We start from the raw sequence: 20472 nt of genomic DNA, 5'->3' as shown, positions 1-20472 counted from the left end.
CTTCTCTAAAACTAAAGCAATGTTTTTTGGCACTAGGGAAAACCTCGTCTTTATCTTCAGACCTTCACAAATCCTCAGTCACCTGAGTAACACTATTCAGAGTGTCACTTCATTCAAAAATTCCACCTCCACCTGGACTACAAACACACACACAAAAAAAACCTCTCCTACGATGGGCTAAAAGGATCTATCCTTTTCTTTCCAGACACTGCAAGAAGGTATCTTACTGGCTGTGGTTCTCCTCTGATTTCTGTAGCCTCTAAAATAAATATATCCACCATTCATACCATCTCAAATAACAAATTTATCATTGTCTTCCCAAGAAATGAACCCTACAAAACCATTGAAAAAGCTAAGTAGCTGCCTATGAAACAATGTGATTTTCTACTGGACTTTCAGCTGTTTAAACTATCCAAGAATGAGCTCCCCCCACTATACTCCAGACAATTCAGAGATACACCAGCATATAATCTTAGAAATCATAACCACTCAGGTCCTTTTTACTCCAAACTCAGAATCTAGGAATCACTGAAAAGACCATGCTTTCTCAGTCCTTGGTCCCAAACTCTGGGATTTATTATTTCTTGTCTTAAAGTATTTTCCTTTTACCCCGTTTTCTGATCAGAACTAAAAGCACATTACATACATCAAGAAAATGCAACTACACTCTCTCTCTCTGGTCATATAACCTAACCTTTTCCTACCCTGCTTCCCTGTACTTACCTTGCAATAACTACTTTTCTTACTAGTTCTTTCAACATGCCATCACAGATATGCATTCAGTATATCATTTATTTATTTTAGATTTGTTTACTGTGAAAGTCCGAATGGGCCAATGGCCCATTTTCAGTGGAGGCCCAGGGAGAAAAGCTCCATTACATAGATACAATTTCATACAACTGAAACAAATTACAGTAGTGAACTAAGAACAGTGGAGAGAGGCTCCATTACATACATACAATTAAATAAATTAGTAGTGATAATAAAATAAAACAGAACAGTACAATATATAAGCTATAATAAAAAATAACACGAAAAAGGTGATTAACTCAAGCAATTTGGTAAATATGTTTTACATGACATAAAAAAGATATTTTTTTAAGCCATGTGATTAGTGGTTCTTGAAAAATGAGAGTAGAAAACACAAAACCAGAGTAATGCATCAGCGTGTGAACACTGGGCTCATGAAGTCGGATTTTGCATAGGCAATACTTGGTGTAACAGTGACTGAGAGTGGTAATAGGTAGAAAAGGAGGAAGCTAGGTAGGGGTATATATGCCATGAATACATTGTATTTATACCCTCTAGCCAACTCTGATATACACATTGTATATAACACATGCATACACTATTGCATTTTGTCTTTCACTTTGTTTAAAATGTCATGTATCTATTGTGTTTACCCTCTGGCTGTGACATAAATGTCCAGTGCTCTACCTCGATTAACAAATTCAAACTGAAATAAATAAAATTTCATTCAAAGTACAGGAAAGAGCACCCTAAAAGAAGCAATAAGTAAATTTCTAACTTTGGTAGCCATTACTTTTACCTTGTAGTAGGATTAATAAAATGTTATGGTGACAATCTGCTTTCTGTCAGTTGTAGCTAATTGTTTAGTCCTACGGCAGTCAAGTAAGACTGATTGCACCTCCCTGATCACTGTTCAGGTACAAAGTTCAGTGATGTACATGTTAGAAAATGCTTCAACAGTGAGCTGAGGCAACAAACCTGAAAATGAAGTTGTTAGTTGTAATTATTTTATCATACAGTATTTTTCCCCCAAAATAATAATTATATATTTATGCATCATAAATCTGTCTGCTATGTTTGCACAAACCTGCAGTACAATCTCTCTCTCTCTTTCTCTTTTATTGTTTTTGTTTTTGAATGCCTCAAAATTAAATTTCAGTGATATTTTCTTTGGAAACAAGTTTTTTGGTTCTGATTACAACAGGTTCTAACACTTCACAGACTGTTCTACCTGAGGAATTATTAACATTTGTCTTCAGTGGTAAACAGTGTGCTGTACTTACATTTGTCCTGGTGGGGTGTTCTCTGGAACAGACACACTGTAAGATGAGCTGGAGAACTGCGGGGGTCTGGAGCCGACTAAAACATAGATAGATGCATAGGAACCTTTGTTGCCCTGCCTGTCAGCTGCTTGAACGGTAAGTACATATTCTTTATTCTTCTGAAGAGGAAGGCCGGTTGTTCTGATTGCACCCGTGTTTTTGTCAACTTCAAATCGATCTTCACCCCCTTGGAATAGCAATAAACAGATAAGAACAGAGCACCTTCTCTTAACATTAGAACTTTTATAGTAAATTCAACACTAAAGTAACAATTCCAAATTTAGTCTCTTTAAGATGAAACCCTGTTGTTGCTGAGAAAGAGAAAGAACATACACAGAAACACTGTAATATTGACATTCACATAGCTTAGTATTCCTGCTTCGCCTGCAAGTCGACACACCTGTTCGTACTATTCTCTGGTTTCACTACAGTAAAATGCAACCATGTGTTCACAAATGTCTCTACAATTAAAAATAAAAAGCACTAATAAAAAATAAAAAGTTAATGTAAAATGGTAGTAATAATATTTTAAGTTGAGACTTCCCCATTTCCTTATACCATCTACATGGCAAATAGTCACTCATGACAACACGCTTCCAAATTCTTCTTTTTTAGGAGATTTAGTACAGAATTGCACACAGTGGCACAGCAGATAGTATTGTCACCTCACTGCAAGAGGTTCCCTGGTTTGATTCTCAGCTGGGGTGCTTTCTGTGCAGAGTCTGCATGTCCTCCCTGTGTTCACATTGGTTTCCTCTGGGTGCTCCAGTTTCATCCCACAGTCCAAAGACAGTCTGTAGGTGGATTGGACACTCTAAATTGACCAATTTACTTTTGCATCATCTTAAAATACTCAATTGTATTTATTACTGCTTGGTGTAACTCATTCTAAGCCTTTTGGTTTAAACACTTGGGCTTCGGACCAGTTAGTTGTTTTGCACTGAGAGGTTTGTGGTCTGCACTGTTGTGGCAGAACAGGTAGCTTACATCCTTCTAGGTTGAGAACTGCTGACTGAGGGCTCAGTGTCTGTTATTCTAAAAGTGTATTAATTCTGGTTTAAGCACTTGGGCTTTCAAGCCAGTTATTTTACATTAAGAGGGTTCGTGGTCTGCACTCTTGTGGGAGGAGAGGCTGGACTCTGCCCTTCTGAGCTGGGAATTTCTGGTTAAAGGCTTATAGTGCATGCATATCTGAACTGTTTCTTACTGAAGTTGGTGCCCCTTGTTTGCTGTGGCATAGACTGGATTCGGGCCTGCTGGATCTAGCTTTGTTTGTGTAACTTGAGCACTAATCCAGACATTCTCTAAAGTATTCAATGGTATTTATTACTGCTTGGTTGTAACTTGATTAAAGTGTAGCTATCATTCAAGTCTTTTGGATTAAGCACTTGGGCTTCAGACCAGTTGTTTTACATTAGGAAGGTTTGTGGCAAGCACTGTGGTGGCAGGACAGGTAGCTTTCATCCTTCTAAGTTGGGAACTGCTGATTGAGAGCCCAGTGTCCAAGTGTATTAGTTCTGGTTTAGGCACTTGGGCTTCAGGCCAGTTATTTTACATTAAGAAGGTTCGTGGTCTGCACTCTTGTGGGAGAAGAGGCTGGACTCTGCCCTTCTGAGCTGGGAATTTTCTGGTTAAAGGTTTATAGTGCCTGAATATTTGAACTGTATCTTACTGAAATTGGTTCACCTTGTTTGCTCTAGCATAGACTAGATCCAGGCCTACTGAATCTAGCTTTGTTTATATGCTTGTTGTTTGTTTGCTTGTTATTTCCTGGAAGCTAATTCACCTAATACTTCTCAGCGCTTCTGTGGATCACTAGTGATATCTGCATTGCTTACTGTACTTATTTCCTTGTTTCACTTGAAAGAAAGTTACTGTTTGTCGTTTTGCATTTAGTTACTTGTAACACATTGCACTCAAGTTACCTGGCACTTGCTCACTAAAGCAATTATATAAGTCAGCACTAAAAATTAAAAGCACTACACCCTCACTCCCCACTGGCCCTTGTTTTCAATTAAGGATTTCCCAATATTATTCTAGCATGTCCAAAGGTCAGTTGTCAATCTCCTCTCGGTCCAGCTGGTGAATCTGGGAATCTTGAGGCAATGTTATAACTGCCTCATGTACACAGACAACCCTCTCCTCCTCCCACATAACACAAATACTTGCAAGAGATGCAGCTATTTAGCCAAACTGGAGGCTGAGCTCTCTCAACTCAGGACTGGCAAGACCAGACAGGAGGAGAAGGCAACTACACACACCACAAAACCAGCCTCACATAATGCTACCACTCCACTGAATCAAACACATAAACACACAAAGACATACTCGGAGGCTCTGAGTAAAAATTTACCTAAACAGCAGAGGCCTCCAAAGCAGACACCCAAACAACTGCTACCTCAAGACACCCCACAAGCAACACATAAACCACAAAAGCAGTGTGCAAAGCAGTCACAGCCCTTAAGGCCAAATACAACACCAAACATACTTGTCATAGGTGACTCCATAGTCAGACACACTGACGTCCCACTCACCAGGCTGAACAAGGAGAGGGTCACAGTAAGCTGCCTATCGGGCGCTAGAATCCGCCACATAACACAAGCACTGGTCACTCCACAGCAAGTACAAATATGACACAGTCATTGTCCATGCTGGTGTGAACGACCTGAGACGATCCTGGACTGCATGAAAAGAGACATAGAGGAGCTCTCTGATTATGTAGCCCAGGCAGGTATGACCCTAACCCTGAGCAGTATCCTTCCTTCACCAAGAATGATGCCACAATATAGAGACAAGATGATCAGCTTTTACAATTGGCTTAATGTCTGGTGTCATTCAAAGGGATCCAGTGTCTGTCTGCCTGGGATGACATGCTTGACAAGCCAAACGGCTTGCACCTGTCACCCTGGGATTCGGATATTGGCTAAGGCTCTTGCCACCCCCATAGTGCCTTTTTAGGCAAGGCTCAAATTCTAAACCTACCACCCTAGAAAAACAAAATGGGAAGAAATTGAGGGTAATGCTGCTCAATGCCAGAAGTCTAAATCTCAAAATGCACGAGGCCCTTCTCAGTATGGAGAACATCGATGTCTGTGCTGTAACTGAAACCTGGTTCAAGGCTCCTGAGAGCACCCCGCACTATTAGGTTTTACCTCATATCATGCGCCCCAAAACCCGGACCCAAAAGGAGGGGTGTATCCATATTCATAAAGGATACTCACACCTCCAGGTTGGTGGCAACGCATGAAGCTTCCTAAACCATCCAGTTCCAACTAACCATAGTCAAAACTGCTCTACAAATTGTAGCATGCTACAGGCCACCCTCTCAAACTCAGGAACCCCACACAGCCTTCCTGAAGACACTGGAGGGTATAAATGTATCTCCAAACACCATCATATTGGGTGACTTCAACTACCCGAATATAGACTGGGAACATTACTCAAGCCCTAACTTTCTAGCCCAACGGTTCCTGGAGTTCATAAATTCAAATGCCATGGAACAGCTAGTCACTGTTCCCACGAGAGGAGAAAATATACTAGATCTCATTGTCACAAACATGGGGACAAAATGCTCCACACCGAAGTATATCCCTCATTGGTGAGATCTGATCATAAACTAATCTCACTGGAAATCCACATCCCGCCCCCACCCCAAACAAAAGACCATAGTGAAGAACTTCTCTAAAGCAAACTTCACACTACTCAAGACTGGTGTGGTATCCTTCATGGCCCCTGAGTCAGAGGAAACCACAACCCAAGCTGCGAAGCCCTTACAAATGCCTTCTATGAACACCTCCAGGACTGCATGGATCAGGCAATCCCAAATAAAACCAAGACTCTTTCCACAAGGGCAAACGTCCAGTCTGGTGGACCCCAGCCATTAACAAACTTTACAATAAGAGGAGAAAGCTATTACATGATAGAACAAAATCCATAAAAAAGTCACCCCTGATCATTATTAGTAAAAATACGAGCACTCATAAAATCAACTAAGGCCAATTTTGAGAGAAAAATTGCCATGGATTCAAAGGACAATCATAAGGCCTTTTTCAGCTATGTTAGGAACCTGGGTGGAAACTCACAGATATGCTCAGAATTAGTCCAAAATGATACAAAAATCACTGAACCCACAGACATTGCCAACATACTGGCAGACAGGTTCAGTGCAAACTTCACCCTCTCCCTAAAGGAGAGATAACTATCCCAGCCGAGTGTAGCCTCCCGGACATCTCAAATGCGCAGGTGAAAACTGCTCTCTCTAAAGCTAAAAACACAGCATCAATGGGACCGGATGGTGTCCCCGGCTGTGTGCTACACGAGCTAAATGAGGAATTAAACCCGCACATAAGGCAGCTGTTTAATCTCAGCCTTACCACAGGATACATGCCCAAGGAGTGGCGTGCAACTGTGGTCCCACTCCACAAAGGACCCTGGTAATTAACAAGTCTAGTCTGCAAAGCTATGGAGAGGATCATAATGGAGCTCATAAACAAAGATATAGGGGACTTGCAGACATTGGACCCGACCCAGTTTGGCTTTGTCAAGGGAAGATCATGCCTTTTGAACTTGGTCACCAAGGCCATTGATGAGGGAAAGGCAGTCCATACAGCCTACCTTGACCTTGCAAAATACCCCACTCGGTATTGTAGAAAAACTTACCAGCTTAAATGTAAACCCATATGTCACAAGATGGGTTGCAAACTGGTTTAAGGACAGAACCCACAGGGTTAGAGTTGCTGGCGCTGTGTCAGACTCCAAGCCGGTCACAAGTGGTGTCCCACAGGGTCGGTCCTTGGCCCCTATTGTTTGGCATCTACTTCTCAGAAGTACAGGCCAACATGGGAGGACTTTGACAAAGTTTGCAGATGACTGCAAACTGGGCCATAGTGGAAAGTGCATCGGACACGGATATCCTTCAGAAGGGACTCACAGAAACAGATAGCTGGTGCCAGAGCCATGGCCTGAAGTTAAAAAATGTATAGTCATAAAAACAAGGTAACCCCAAGCTACCATATAGGTGGCAATCCACTAAGCACAGAAGAGGTTATCAGGGACCTGGGGACCCAGGTTGACAGTGGCCTTTCTTTGACACTCACATTGCTAAAGTGGTTAGAAAGACCTTCTACATTGCCCACCTGATCATGAAGGGATTCACATCCAGATCTAGTGAGGTCATTGTTCCCTGTACTCTTCACTTATCAGACCAATGATCGAGTACAATGCCCCATTCGGGATGTATCTCACCCGACATCTGCAGCAATTGGAGAGACCCCAAAAGTTCCTCACCAAAAGGATAAAGGGACTCCAAAATCTGTCATATGCTGCCAGATTGAAGAAACTCCAGCTCTATTCAGTCGCATACCGCCTGCTCAGAGGTGACATGTGCCTGACATACAAGGCCATGTCCAACCCGAATTAATGGACATGCTCCACCTCAAAAATCCAAATCCACCAAAACCACTAGAGCAAGCGACTTAAACCTTAGCACGGATATAAATAGGACGTGCTGGAGGGATAGATTTATCACTCAGAGACTCCCTATGCTGTGGAATAAAATCCCGGTCCATGTGAGGCAGAGCACCTCGCTGACTCTGTTCAAGAGAAATCTAGACCTGTGGATGGGAGATCGTAGGTTTACCCCGGGAATCATCTCTGGGTCACTGCTGGACAGAGGCACAACAAACTAATGGGCACAGTATTTTTTCATATAAGGGGTGGCGTAAGCCACAATAATTTGGGCTAGGCTTATAAATGCCTTAGGGCAGATAGCCTAGTATAAACCTATGAACCTATGAACCTATGAATGTGTGGTGTGGAAGAATTACCATGGCAGGGCTAACCACCTAACAGTATAAACCTTGGCTCTAGATGATTGTCACAGGTGAAGTGACATCTCGACCCCATGTGTAAAATATGGGAGAAGGGGTTGTGGATGGATGGATGGAATACAGAATTGCAAGCCCCTTGTAAGAGATATTTATACTCCATTTGTATAGTCTGATCACACAATTTTTCACAGAGGATTCACAGGAGGCTTCATCAGGCTAACATTTTTTTCAGAATGATTCCATAAGTAGTATTTGCTGCTGCACAGTATGCGTCACATTGTCCAGCATGGACCAACCCTTACCTACTTGTCACAAATCCCCACCTCTCACTGACCTGATGCCACTGTTTACATGCCTTGTCTGAGTTATCTCAGTCCCTCACAAAGTTCTCTTGCAATGCAGCTGTTCTAACTCTGCATATCTTCTTGAAGTCTTTCATGTAGTAGACAGAGAGTCATCCAATCATGCTAACAGCAAGCTGCTCCGACTTCCATATCCACCTGTGGCCTGACTTTAATAGTGTACAAGTGCCATGTGCTCTCATCTGGCACATTGTAAGGCCCTAGAATGGCATCACACCTTTAGAGGTACATAGAGTCAAAGGTTTCTGCTGCTTGCTTTACAGCTAGTTAATCCTGGTTAGTCTTATGACTAGGGAAAAAAATCGTAGGTTCAGAAAGAAATATGTTCTGAGACACAAGGGATGTGTACAACCAGAGGACCAAAATGTGGTAGGCCACTAATTCATGTGAGGTCTGGCAGTCGACTAATCTGGTTAATAACCACAAAGGATCAGACTCTGCATAGTTTCTGGTTCTTGACCATAGGAGAACATATTGTAAACAGCTTTTGGTTTATGAGTATGGAAGACCAGATTCTGCACACTTTTGGTCTCTGATGATGGGAGCTCATATTCTGCACAGCTTCTGGTCCCTGACTGTGGAAGATCAAACTCTCCACAGTATCTGACCCCTGGCTGCGGGACATCAGATTCTGCATAGCTTCAGCCATTTGCCTAGTTTTTATTTTAGTATCTAACAGCAGTGCTGCTAATGCCCTTACTGGTGTTATCAGAAGACATATTGGCTGTATTCTTCCCATCCAGCCCAACAGATTTTTCTTTCTACTCTTTGTGGTTCTCCACTGAATTTGAGGTGTGTCCTCTGGGCCATTTCCAAGTAGCAGGATTGAAAAGGGAACCTGTTACTGCACTCTTTATTACATGGTGCTGGACCTCACCACTTAGTGCTTTAAAGGAACAGCCACCACATATCAAAAGTGAGTATCTGCAATGCACACCAAGAAACGGCTGCTCTCTGCTCTGCTGTGTAGATCCATTAGCTAGCCAGCAGTACCTTAACACTGAAGCGTTCCTCAAAACCCAACTAGTCTTCCATCATCTTCAATAAATGATTCCTGACTTGCACACAGTTTAATAGTGAGGAGCTGAACTGACCAAACCCATTGGAATGGAACAGCTTTGTAAATCTGACCTCTCCAAACAGTATGCTAAAGTATCACTGCTATATACTATACTGTTTGACTCCAGTGGCAAAGGGATTTCAATATCTAAAACCCAACTCCTCCCTACATCTTACTACAGCTGTATTATTAAAAGCAAGGAGCTACAAAGGCAAACAGATAGTTAAAGCTGCAAAATCTTTAAGAACAACACTAATTTTGAGCCCACGCAATACGGGTCTATGTCCTATAATCGAACTTCCAAAATTTCAAACACTATCTGTTCGAATGTGGAAGTTCGAAATATGACAAGAATGAAACCTCAGAACAGCAAATTCTTTTCCCAGGGAAAAAATTCGCTGTTCTGAAAAACACACACACAACACAAGCACACCAAAAACCTAATAAACCTACACTACACCTTACATACACAACTATCTATGCACTAACCTTAACCCAAGCCCTAACCCTAAGGTCCGTCACTATCACACACTTACCTTACCCGCACCCTAACCCTAAAGTCCGTCCTATCGCACACTTACCTTACCCGCACCCTAACCCTAAAGTCCATCACTATCGCACACTTACCTTACCCACACCTTAACCCTAAAGTCCGTCACTATCGCACATTTACCTTACCCGCGCCCTAACCCTAAAGTCCATCACTATTGCACACTTACCTTACCCGCGCCCTAACCCTAAAGTCCGTCACTATTGCACACTTACCTTACCAGCGCCCTAACCCTAATGTCCATCACTTTCGCACACTTACCTTACCCACAACCTAACTCCAACGTCCATCACACTCACACACTTACCTTAACCCGATCCGTAACTTTTGCACCACAGTACAAAAAATGTTGAAGCCGTGGAAACAGCCAACTGAATTCTTTCCCTGGGAAAGAATTCGAATTTCCGCAGCTTCGACATTTCTATTTTTAGAACTTCCCCGTTCGATCTTCCAATACTCAACATTTAGGACGGTCGATTAAATAACAGGTACCCTGCAATACAGTACAGAACTGTAGGTTGCCAGGTGTGGCACTAACACCTGATCAGTGACTAACAACCAGTGGTATCTAAGGTGTTAACATTAAGTATCAGGTAAGATAAGGTAAGAGTAAGGACTTAGAAACATCAGGTTGTTTTAAAGGGCACAGTGCCCACATAAGGGTCTAAAAAAGAATCCGAGGAAAATATGTTCCTCTGGATTTATAATATACTGTATGAGCAACCTCAAACCTAACTTTATAAACAATGGGCTTCCTCATGTCACAGCAGGTACTGTACTCATTGTTTAAAATTAATTCTAAAACAGATACAGTCAAGCACAGCGTGCCAGTTATTATATGTGAGTATTTTGTCACATTTGTACTTGTAATTCATATATTATCAAAGTAATGTATTTAAAATTCTAAGGAACTTAGTGTGAAAGGTACAAATCATTCCAAGACCTAACCTCACATTTTAAAATCTAGTTTAAGAAAGTGGCATTTTTTTAGTTAATGTGCAGTTTATTTTTAATCTGAAGCAATATTGAGACCTATTCCTTGTCTCGTATGCTTAATTGCTCTTATTTATATACATTTTAAAATTGTGGCACTGTTATAATTAAGGTTTAGCAAATAAAATAATTAAAAGTAAAATAAACATAATCAAGAGCACCTTGGCGTGTTTCTAAAATCCACAAACCTGTATAAGTACACTGATATTTTATTGGATATAGTGGGCAAATGGTGAGAAAGCTGAACACTATTAAAATAGCAGTCATTTAAGAATATTTTCTTTTTAGCACCATTCCCTGTTGTCCAATGGCTGGAATTATTTGCTGGTAATAGCTAATGACAATCTGAAGAAAATCCACAATGCCTGCTTTGATGGAACTCTGACCATTGCCTCAGCTGTCCACATACCATTTCTGTTTAGGACAGCTTCTTATCAGTAACTTACCTTCAATAAGAAGATACTCAACTGTCCCCTGATCGGAGGTGCCCCAGTTGAGAAGGTGGGCCTTCATTTGGTACACTGTGCTGTTCTTAGGTGTATCTACTGGGGTTGCTGCCAAATAGGGGAAAGGATACATGGCCCATTCCGGCCCAGCTGATGCACCAAGGCTGCGGAGAGTTACATAGCAGAGATACCATTCATCTCCTAAAACCGAAACAAAATATAATAATTACAAGATGGCAAAACATAGGCCCTTTTGGTATAGAGTTCAACATGGCTGTTTGGTATGTATAAATATTTATTGACTTAAAATGCTTACTCAGGCATAACAATTATTACGTGTAGATCTTACATCCTAGAACTTTAGCTGCATTTTATTACTGATATGACTAAGTTAATTACCAAATCAGAGACAAAGCAAGCTGTGATCCAAAATGGCAAAGAAGACCAATGTTTATACAAAATGCAGCTGTTGTTTTTGTCATAAAAAAACATTCCAGAGCTACATACAGTTTAACTTATTAATGAGGTCAGATTGAAATTAAAACATACTAACTGAAGACTTTGTATCTTATTTGTTAAAAACACAATTCACACCATAAGACAAAAATAATGTTTTTTGCTAGTTCCCTACCCACAATAATTCAGCCAGAAGGTTAAGATCCACCCCCCACACACACACACGAGAGAGACATGAGATGGTATAAAACATGGTTCGGAAAGGGGAAAGGATGGACAGAAGCAGATAAGGGTAGAAAGGGTAGTGATCCCCCCACAAAAAAGTATATGCACCTATATATAAAATACAGAGTAATCACAAACTACACTCTTAGTCCTATACTAGACTCCACATGAAAGAGTCCATACTATTAAATGCTGGGAGGACAAGTCCTTTGTGGGATGTTATTATTTAGTATCTTAATGGACAATGCTGTAAAAATGAAAAATCATCGCCATTTGCAAGAGTTAACATGTCAACAAAAATTTAAACAAAAATTATATTTAAGTAGACTGGGAAAGTAACAGCATCCCTAAGTAAAGTGCTTATCTGAAATGTGACTTCTCTGCTTAGTGTAATAACAAAAATGTTTTGTGTCATGGAGAAATCAGGGTAGTTATGGACAGACATGTGCTTGGCAGTGGTAAATAAACTGAAATATTTGGAAGGCATGACATTGTAGCAGTGCCCATTGCATACGTACTAAGAAACTAGACAAATAAAGCATCTGCTGTTTGAAGGCAAGTATTAACCTCATCACTCCAAGTGCTGGGTGAGGGCAGGTTGACTTGGAAACTTGTACTCCAATTAATGCTTCTTACAATGCTGTCCTATACATTTACATAAATTCCCCCTTCCCAGGGGGTAAAAAACTTGGACTGCTATAAGCAATGTTCTAATTAAATACTCAGTACAAGAATTTTTATCTCAGCTTTGGAATGTTTTGCTCCTGCCGTTTAAATGGACTCTGTATTGCTATTCTGTATGTGCTTTGAACTAAAATGATGTGGTATGATCAGCATTCCCCAGAAACAATGAAAGTGATGCTTTGAACTTTAGTTTAGATAAAAAAACAGGGATTCTATGCACTATACTCCCTTGAAAAACCTTTCTTAGGATTCTGACAGCATTCACAACACAAGTAGGTCTGTCAACTCGCTGTTCAGTAGCTGTGCTGAACAAAGAAATAAGGGGACTCGGTTATCTTTTAAACCAGTGTCTTTCTGAAACAAAGTCATTATTTTGCTTTGTTCCCAATCCGTGTCACACAGGTAAAATACTAACAACTGTCTGTCAGGACTTCAGCATCATCAGCAAGGTGTGTTTATTCACAGTAAGTTCAAACAGCAGACAGTAATTCACAATATTCATATAGTTTAGGAAAAAAGAAACGGATATATATTCCCAGCAATGGTGCATATGCTTCACATCAGGCTATGTATGCTGATTCAGTGCAAAACAGTCCACAGAAATACATAAGTAATATGCAAAAGCAAAACTATCTGCTATTAATATATTTTACCAATCCCAGTGCTTTTCTCGTGTATTCAAGGTTGTTTATTTTTAAACATTGTCCATTTCAAGAGAGTAATGAATATTGATAAAATCCTTTAACCAACACAGTAATTTGGCTTCCTTAAAATTCAGTTTCTATCTAAATTACATCATGTGAATTTGCAGATGTTGTTAAAAAAGAAGACTAATTTAATATTTGGCATTTTGAGCTACATAAGCTCCTGAAAGCATTTCTTTCCATCTCTTTGTTAGTTAACTATATTTTAATTTGGCTTTTCTTCTTGTATCTTTTAAAACAGTGAAACAACTTTACAACTTACCAACAACTAGACAAATGATTACAATATCAGGGTGTGAAAACAAAATGACAGTAATAACCCATAAAGTTAGTAAACCTGCACTTGTCCAATTTAAGTATCTGACTTTTTCCAAGTGGCACAGGAGTCCTAGAAAACAATCGTGAGAACAGAAACTGAATGGAATCTTACTATCACTGGCTTTCATCACTACCCTAGGAGTTTGCATGACTGTTTTTTCATAGTTGATACTGTACTTATGACACATGGTACAAACTCATGAAGTCCAATAAAGTTCCATATTGCATCCTCCTTAAAGTTATATTTTTATTAATGGCTTTCTAAGGAATGTAGCTAAGCGCTAACAACCATCCTTTATGCAAGTAACTTGTTCATGCAGCATTATAAAGCCTCCTCTTTCAAACTGCAACAGTATTAGGATTAAGTTGATAGTCCAACTAGCCAAAACAAAAGCTCTGTTAAATGGAATTAAGTCTCCTTTACACACAAAAAAGATGAATTCAAACTTTTTATACCAATTTTCTTTTGTTTTATCTTAATGGACCCACTTGTGACGGTCTTATTGAGTATTCTAGTCTGCTGGCTTTCCAGAAACTTAAGAGACTTTCCAGAAAACTGCAACATACTACACAGCTCCAAAGAATATGTAAGAAACAGAGAAAAATGGTGACATCATTAACCTTCGTGTCTATATTAGTTCTCCAAAAGTTTTTCAGTGAACACCTAATCTTCGACCCCTATTCAGCGAAAATTGCTTCCGCAATTCGCTGAATTTACCAAGGGCAAGGAAATACTTGCTCCGCAGCACAACAGACCAACATCTGACTAAATCGAACCCACTCAAGTGGGGGGATACACCTCCTCCAACTATATATACCAACTCCAAGATCGCACTACAGTGGAGAAAAGAGCAACATTGTATAGTTGGCCAACTACTTCTTTGCCCTCGGTAAATTCAGTGAATCGCAGAAGTGATTTTCGTTGAATAGGGGTCAATGATTAGGTGTTCGCTGGAAAAAACTTTCATCGAACTAATAGAGACCTTTACCCTTCATATAAAATCATAGGAGAAAGGTAAGATTACTAAATACAGGAATGGGACAGATGTGATTCCCTTTCATAGGTGGCAAGACAATGGCTGGAACTATTGACCTGGTTCTTTGTCTGGAAAATATGGAAGCATTGCTGAAGAAAATACCTGTGGATCATCTAATCCCCATGCAGTACAGCATCCAAGATGGCTTAGACTCACGGCAGGAAAGATACACTAGGCAAATGTAACAGCGTTCTCTGACCAGGTAAAAATAGTAGCAGATAAGAAAGAAGCTTACAGTGACCTGAAACTTTAAATAGGTTTCTGAACAAATTATACAGTCTTAGAATAATTCTTAAGGTGTTTGCTTGATTGATGTTACTTGATGACTTACATAAATTCTGCTCTAATCCTCCTCTGAAGGACCCATTCCATAGATGCTACCAATGCCTCTGACTTCTATTCCCATTTAAATTCTTGTATTGATAAGGCAGTCCCTATCCACAGCAAATATGACACATTTAAAAACAAACCCCTGTGGTGGAATACCATTATAAATAAATTATATTATAAGAGAAAGAAACTGCTTAATGCTAATAAGAGGTCTCTCTCCGTATACCTTAAGAACACACTTAAATAAACAAATAAAGATTTTAAGGAAATCCTTAGGAAGCTCAAAGCTGAGGATGAACTTAAAACAGCCACTAAAACAATTTGTAAGATGTCTGCACGCTAATCAACAGCCTAATTTTAGCTCTCTAGGTGTGAAGAAAGAAACTGGGAAATAAGAGTTAGTAATTCTGCTAACTTGAATAAAATTCAGTTACTGGCTACTAAGTACACTGCCTGGATGCCAGCAAAGAAGAAATTTAGAGAACATGAAAAAAAATCAACTAGAAAACATGAAGACAAAACACTGACTAGGAAGAATTCTGTAGCTGTTCAGCAAAAAGCAGTTCAATCTTTAGCTTTGGTTCAAGAAATGCTTCCAGTGATTTAGAGGTAAAATAAATCAAATGTATTCAGAGCTGATTAAAATAAATGAAAGCTTAAATATCTATATCAACTCAAATAACAAAAGGGTGGAAATAAAGGAGCAGCTTTAACTAGGTATTTAGGTGAACTGATAAAACTGCAAATATCAGGATGAAATGAGGAAAAAGCTGCCCGAGTATGAGACTGCTCAAGAGCAGCTGTTTCAAAAAATACTGGTGTTAGAAGACAGAACACACAGGGAAAACCTGAGATTTTCTGCTGTACCAGAGAAACTGGACATAGCAGACTGTATTCATTTTATGAAGGCACAAATAACCAACTGCACTGGTATTTCACAGCAGAATCTATTAACTGAAAGAGCACATCAATTGTATGCTCCAAACATAGTTGGGTCTACATTAGTTCATCTAAAACTAACTTGTGAATGTTTTTCCCAGGGCAGTGACTTACTTGGTGAGCATTAGGAAATTTGCCCTTTTCCTCACTGTAGTGCTATCTCAGAGTTGGTATATATGTGTGTGGAGGGGGGGGGTTGGGGGGTGCAGCCTTGGTGGGTTTGATATACTGCAGTGTGTATGATGGTCTGTATATTGGCCAAGTAACTCACCGCCCTGGGAAACATGTTCGCTGATGTGAATGTTGGATGAATGGCCCTTCACTGATTTATGTTCGATGAACAGCTGTTCACTGAAGTTAGTTTTCGATGAAGTAATATAGGGCCCACATAGCCATGAGAAAGCAGCCAAGATTTGTATTAGTAAAGATGCAATCATATCAGCAGAAAGAGTTGATCCTGACAAAACTTTGGCAGAAGGGAAGAGTATAAAAAATTGGAGACAGAAGAGTGTTTGTGGAAAATGATTACTCACTGTATACCAGAAAGAAGAAAAGCTAATTTATCCTAGCAAAAAGGGAATGTCAAGAGTCAGGTGTCACATTCAATCTGCTGTATCCAGCTGCCTTCAGAGTATTTTTTTCCTGGAGGATCAAAAACATTTTTTGATACAGAACAAGCTAAGAAGGAAATACAAAAGTTTATCCAAGAAAAAGTGAGCCAGCAAACAGAAGGGGACACTGCTTCTCATTCATCTGACAATAAAGCTCATAGAGAGACTTTGCTAGTGAAACCGTTTCCAATGTTCCAAAGGAAAATGCTTGGGAAACAGAAAAAACACAAGGAGCTGACAAGAAGAATTGACAGTACCTTGGACTTGAACCACAGTCTGATGTTGAGAGATGGAAATGAACAGGATGAGATCATCAACATTGAAATTAGTGAATAAATGTGGGCTTATAAAGCATTAATCATGTTTGCGAACTATGGGTTTGCCAAAAAAAGTGTCTGAGAAAAATTAGGCTTCTGTTGAATATTAAACTTGTGGGTAGACTGTAAAGCATATACCTCACTTTATATCACGAATGTTTAGAAGGACAATAAAATGGAAAAAAATAAGTAAAAAACATTTTTTTCTTAACAGTATTTGCATAAAATGTGTCATGATAAAAAATGTATGTTACATAGTAAAGCAGTTTTGTGTAGTATATAGTCAGGAGTATTTTAAATGTGGGGGTGAGGGTGGTCTCTTCAGTGACTTTTGCATGTGATAAAGATATTAAAGTAAAGAGGTACCATTTTTAGTTTTAAGAAATATTGGCTTTACAATGTAAAAAGAAAAGAAAGGCTGGGCAAAAGCAAATTTAAGTTAATGTGTTGTAATCATGGGCTGGTGGGGTATAAAACTGCACTGGTTATATTATATGTAGAGTTGAGATGTTTTCTCTTATTTTTGCATAGGTGAATGTCTGGATTAATGCCACTGGCTGAATTTAAAAATGTGTTTTCTGTAAGCAAGTAGGCTTATAAAATAAGACAAAATAATGAATGTCATGTGGAGAGCTGAGTTTCTTGTGTATGCAATGATATTAACTAGTTTTGTTTTTCCTTTAGCAAATGTTCGCTGGGAGTCAGGAAGTATGCAGCTGAATGAAGTGGTACATTATGTTCTGTTTTGAGTGAAATTGATAAGGACTCCTTTCTGCAACTTCAGAGTTGTCATCTGTTTTTTTTTTCTCATTGCTGAATATATTACCATGGAGACAAGCTATTTGCAGGTGCAAGCAATTAATCTTTAGAGTTCTGAGCATTGCTTCCTGAGGGAAATGTAAAATCTAAAGGTACAAATGCAAGCAGTTCAGTAAAAAATAAAGTCTGAAATTACTGGAAGTGAATAAGAGATGTGTTCCTAGCAGCCTTAAAACTTCAGTGCATTTAATAGAACTGTCTATAATTTGGTTTTATTTAAAGATAGCCACTGCACTTTTTCTTAAGGCTAAACATTGTTTTCTGAAAGCATACATGCTCTTTTTCATATCTTGTGTAAGTGAGAGCATAATATGCACTTTAGCACAGATAACCTTAATTTTAGGTTAGGTAATGCCTGTGGGTGCAGCTGTCAATTTGTGGCAATTGTCCCTATCTGGAGGGTTAAAATTCCTTTTTTGAAGATGTAGATAGTTTTGTATGTTTGTTCTAAGTTAATAAGTTATGGCGATGTTCTAAAAATGCATTTAGCTTTTTGTTTGGGGATTTTCATTAAAACAAAAAATCTTGAAACATTTCACATAGGTTCAAATGAAAAGGACAAGAAATGACTATATAAAAATCAATCTGCTCAACATGCAACACAAAAGCTTGAAGCAGACATTAAAAAACTGTCATATATAATAGGTGGGAATAATGATGTCTTATTGTAGTGGTTACATTATCCACATTATTCTGGAATGTGAATGGCCTCACATGTGTAGACAAAAAGGAATGTGTATTTAATTATACTAAGAAATGCAGAGTCCAAATAGTAATGCTACAGGAGACACATTTGGAAAGAAGTGAGCATGTGAACATAATAAAGAAAGGATTTCAGGAGGTATATTCAGCAGACTTCCAGGGGCAAAAGAAAATGGTGTTTACTTATATTAATTGGTAGAGGAGGTTCAATAGTGATAGAATAGGAAAAAAGATAACAATGGTAGAAGAAAGCTGTGGTGGCTGTAATACCTAAAGGTGGCAAAGACCAATCAGACCCAGCTTCATATAGACCCATTTCAATTTTAAAGCATGGTTCTAAAGTGTTTATGTATATAATAGCTAAAAGAATGGCAAAAGTGTTGCCAGAATTGATAAAGATGGATCACTGTGATTTTGAGGATGGGAGGCAAACATCTGATGACATTAATAGAACAATGGTGATCCTGAGGGAAACAGAGTGAAAGAAAATACTGCTGTTGTTGCTGTTGGGTCTTGATGCAGAAAAAGCATTTGAGAGAATAAGGTGAGAGTTGAGTTTTTAATTAGTATTACATTTGCATTCCCTGATACAATAACAAAGTTAATTAGGAGGATATATGAAGGATCAGAAGCAAAACTCACAGTTGTTTCTGAACATAGGAACCAGGCAGGGGTGTCCTCTTACTTCTTTCTTCTTTGTTATTTTCTTAATATTTAGAGACATTGGCAAAAGCCATAAAATACTCAGAAATTCAAGGATATAACTGGCATGATAATCAAGAAACATTGGTGTTATTTGAAAATTATATTATTTTCTACTTAATAAATCCAGAAAACGGCATCTCAGTGTTGCAGAACATTTTGAGACTGTTTCAAGTCTTTTTGGGATATAAATTTAATGAAGGTAAAACAAAGACTATACATTTTGTGCCCACACACAAATTGATTCAACAATACCCATATTTATGGGAACATGATAATATGAAATATTTTGAAGTATGGATTAAAAAGGCTTCTGTTATGGCAGCTAAGGATAAGTGGCAAAAGACTAAACAAAATATAACATAAAAAACGAGAAACTGGAAGCTCTTATCTGTAGACATGGATAGTAAGATACAAGCAGTGAAAATGTTTTTAGTTTTATATACAGGTAAGGCATATTTTATCAATCAGAGAAGCTGTGGACAATAATTAATAAAGAGTTGAAGCAATTTATCTGGGAGGGTAAGAGAGCAACAGTTAAGTGGGATAAGCTGATCCTTCCAATAGAACGAGGTGGTTTGGGATTACCTGATTTGAAGGGATATTTTAGAGCTACACACTTAAAGCTCATATGCATAACACAAGCAGAGTGTCATAATTCAAAGTGAAAAGGGGTGATGATGAAGCAGTGCAGAAATTCAAGAACTAAGGAGAGAGCGGGACTTTGGATGCAGATTCGTAATGAGAATAACAGCCATACAGAATATTATACTAATAAAGTATCAAAATGTATTCTAAGAATTAAGCCAAGATGAAAATAGAGAAAACAGATTTTGCCAGTAGGGATGACTGCAAGTAGGGGTGCAGAGAATGGTCAAGAGGGGGCTGCAATTTGCCAGAGAAAACTGGCAAAGTAACCAAGGTGTTAGGATCAAATAACTTGAGACAGAAAGGTAATAGAATGGGATGAGGCCAAGATGACATTTGAATTGCAAGTCAGACTGCATTCCCTATTAGGGAGTGATATCAGAGTATAGGCAAAGAGAAAGGGAAAGGGGAATTCTAAGTGAAAGGCCTGCTGTGGTGAGGTTTTTATCTGACTCTGGAACAGAAGCTGTGGTTAAAAAGGGATAATTAAAATGGCATATAAAATACTGCATGATAACTATAAGAATCAATCAAAGGAAGTTAAAAACGATTGGTAAAGTAGATTGGATAAGCAATTTACAAGGGAACAACGGAAAGACATATGCATGGTTCCCAAGTACGCAACAAGTACTGGAAGGTTTAGGATCTTTCCTTGAAAGTGTTTGCATA

At 39.0% G+C, this 20472-nt stretch overlaps 1 protein-coding gene across 1 annotated transcript in view; it reads right to left on the bottom strand.

Annotated features, from left to right (window-relative positions):
• Positions 1-20472, bottom strand: part of LOC122797630 (neural-cadherin-like) — a 796015-nt gene that overhangs the window by 762885 nt on the left and 12658 nt on the right. Inside the window, exons 2-3 of the mRNA XM_044066174.1 lie at positions 11312-11518; positions 2034-2259 (exon numbers count right to left, since the gene is read on the bottom strand). Of these exons, the coding sequence (XP_043922109.1) occupies positions 2034-2259; positions 11312-11518 (433 nt within the window). The remainder of the gene's footprint in view (positions 1-2033; positions 2260-11311; positions 11519-20472) is intronic.

This window comes from Protopterus annectens, chromosome 3.part1 (assembly GCF_019279795.1).
Source record: "Protopterus annectens isolate FY-2018-M chromosome 3.part1, PAN1.0, whole genome shotgun sequence".
In the NCBI taxonomy this organism is placed as follows: domain Eukaryota; kingdom Metazoa; phylum Chordata; order Ceratodontiformes; family Protopteridae; genus Protopterus; species Protopterus annectens.
The sequence above is the reverse complement of the archived record's forward strand: the minus strand, read 5'-3'. Positions and strand labels throughout refer to the sequence as shown.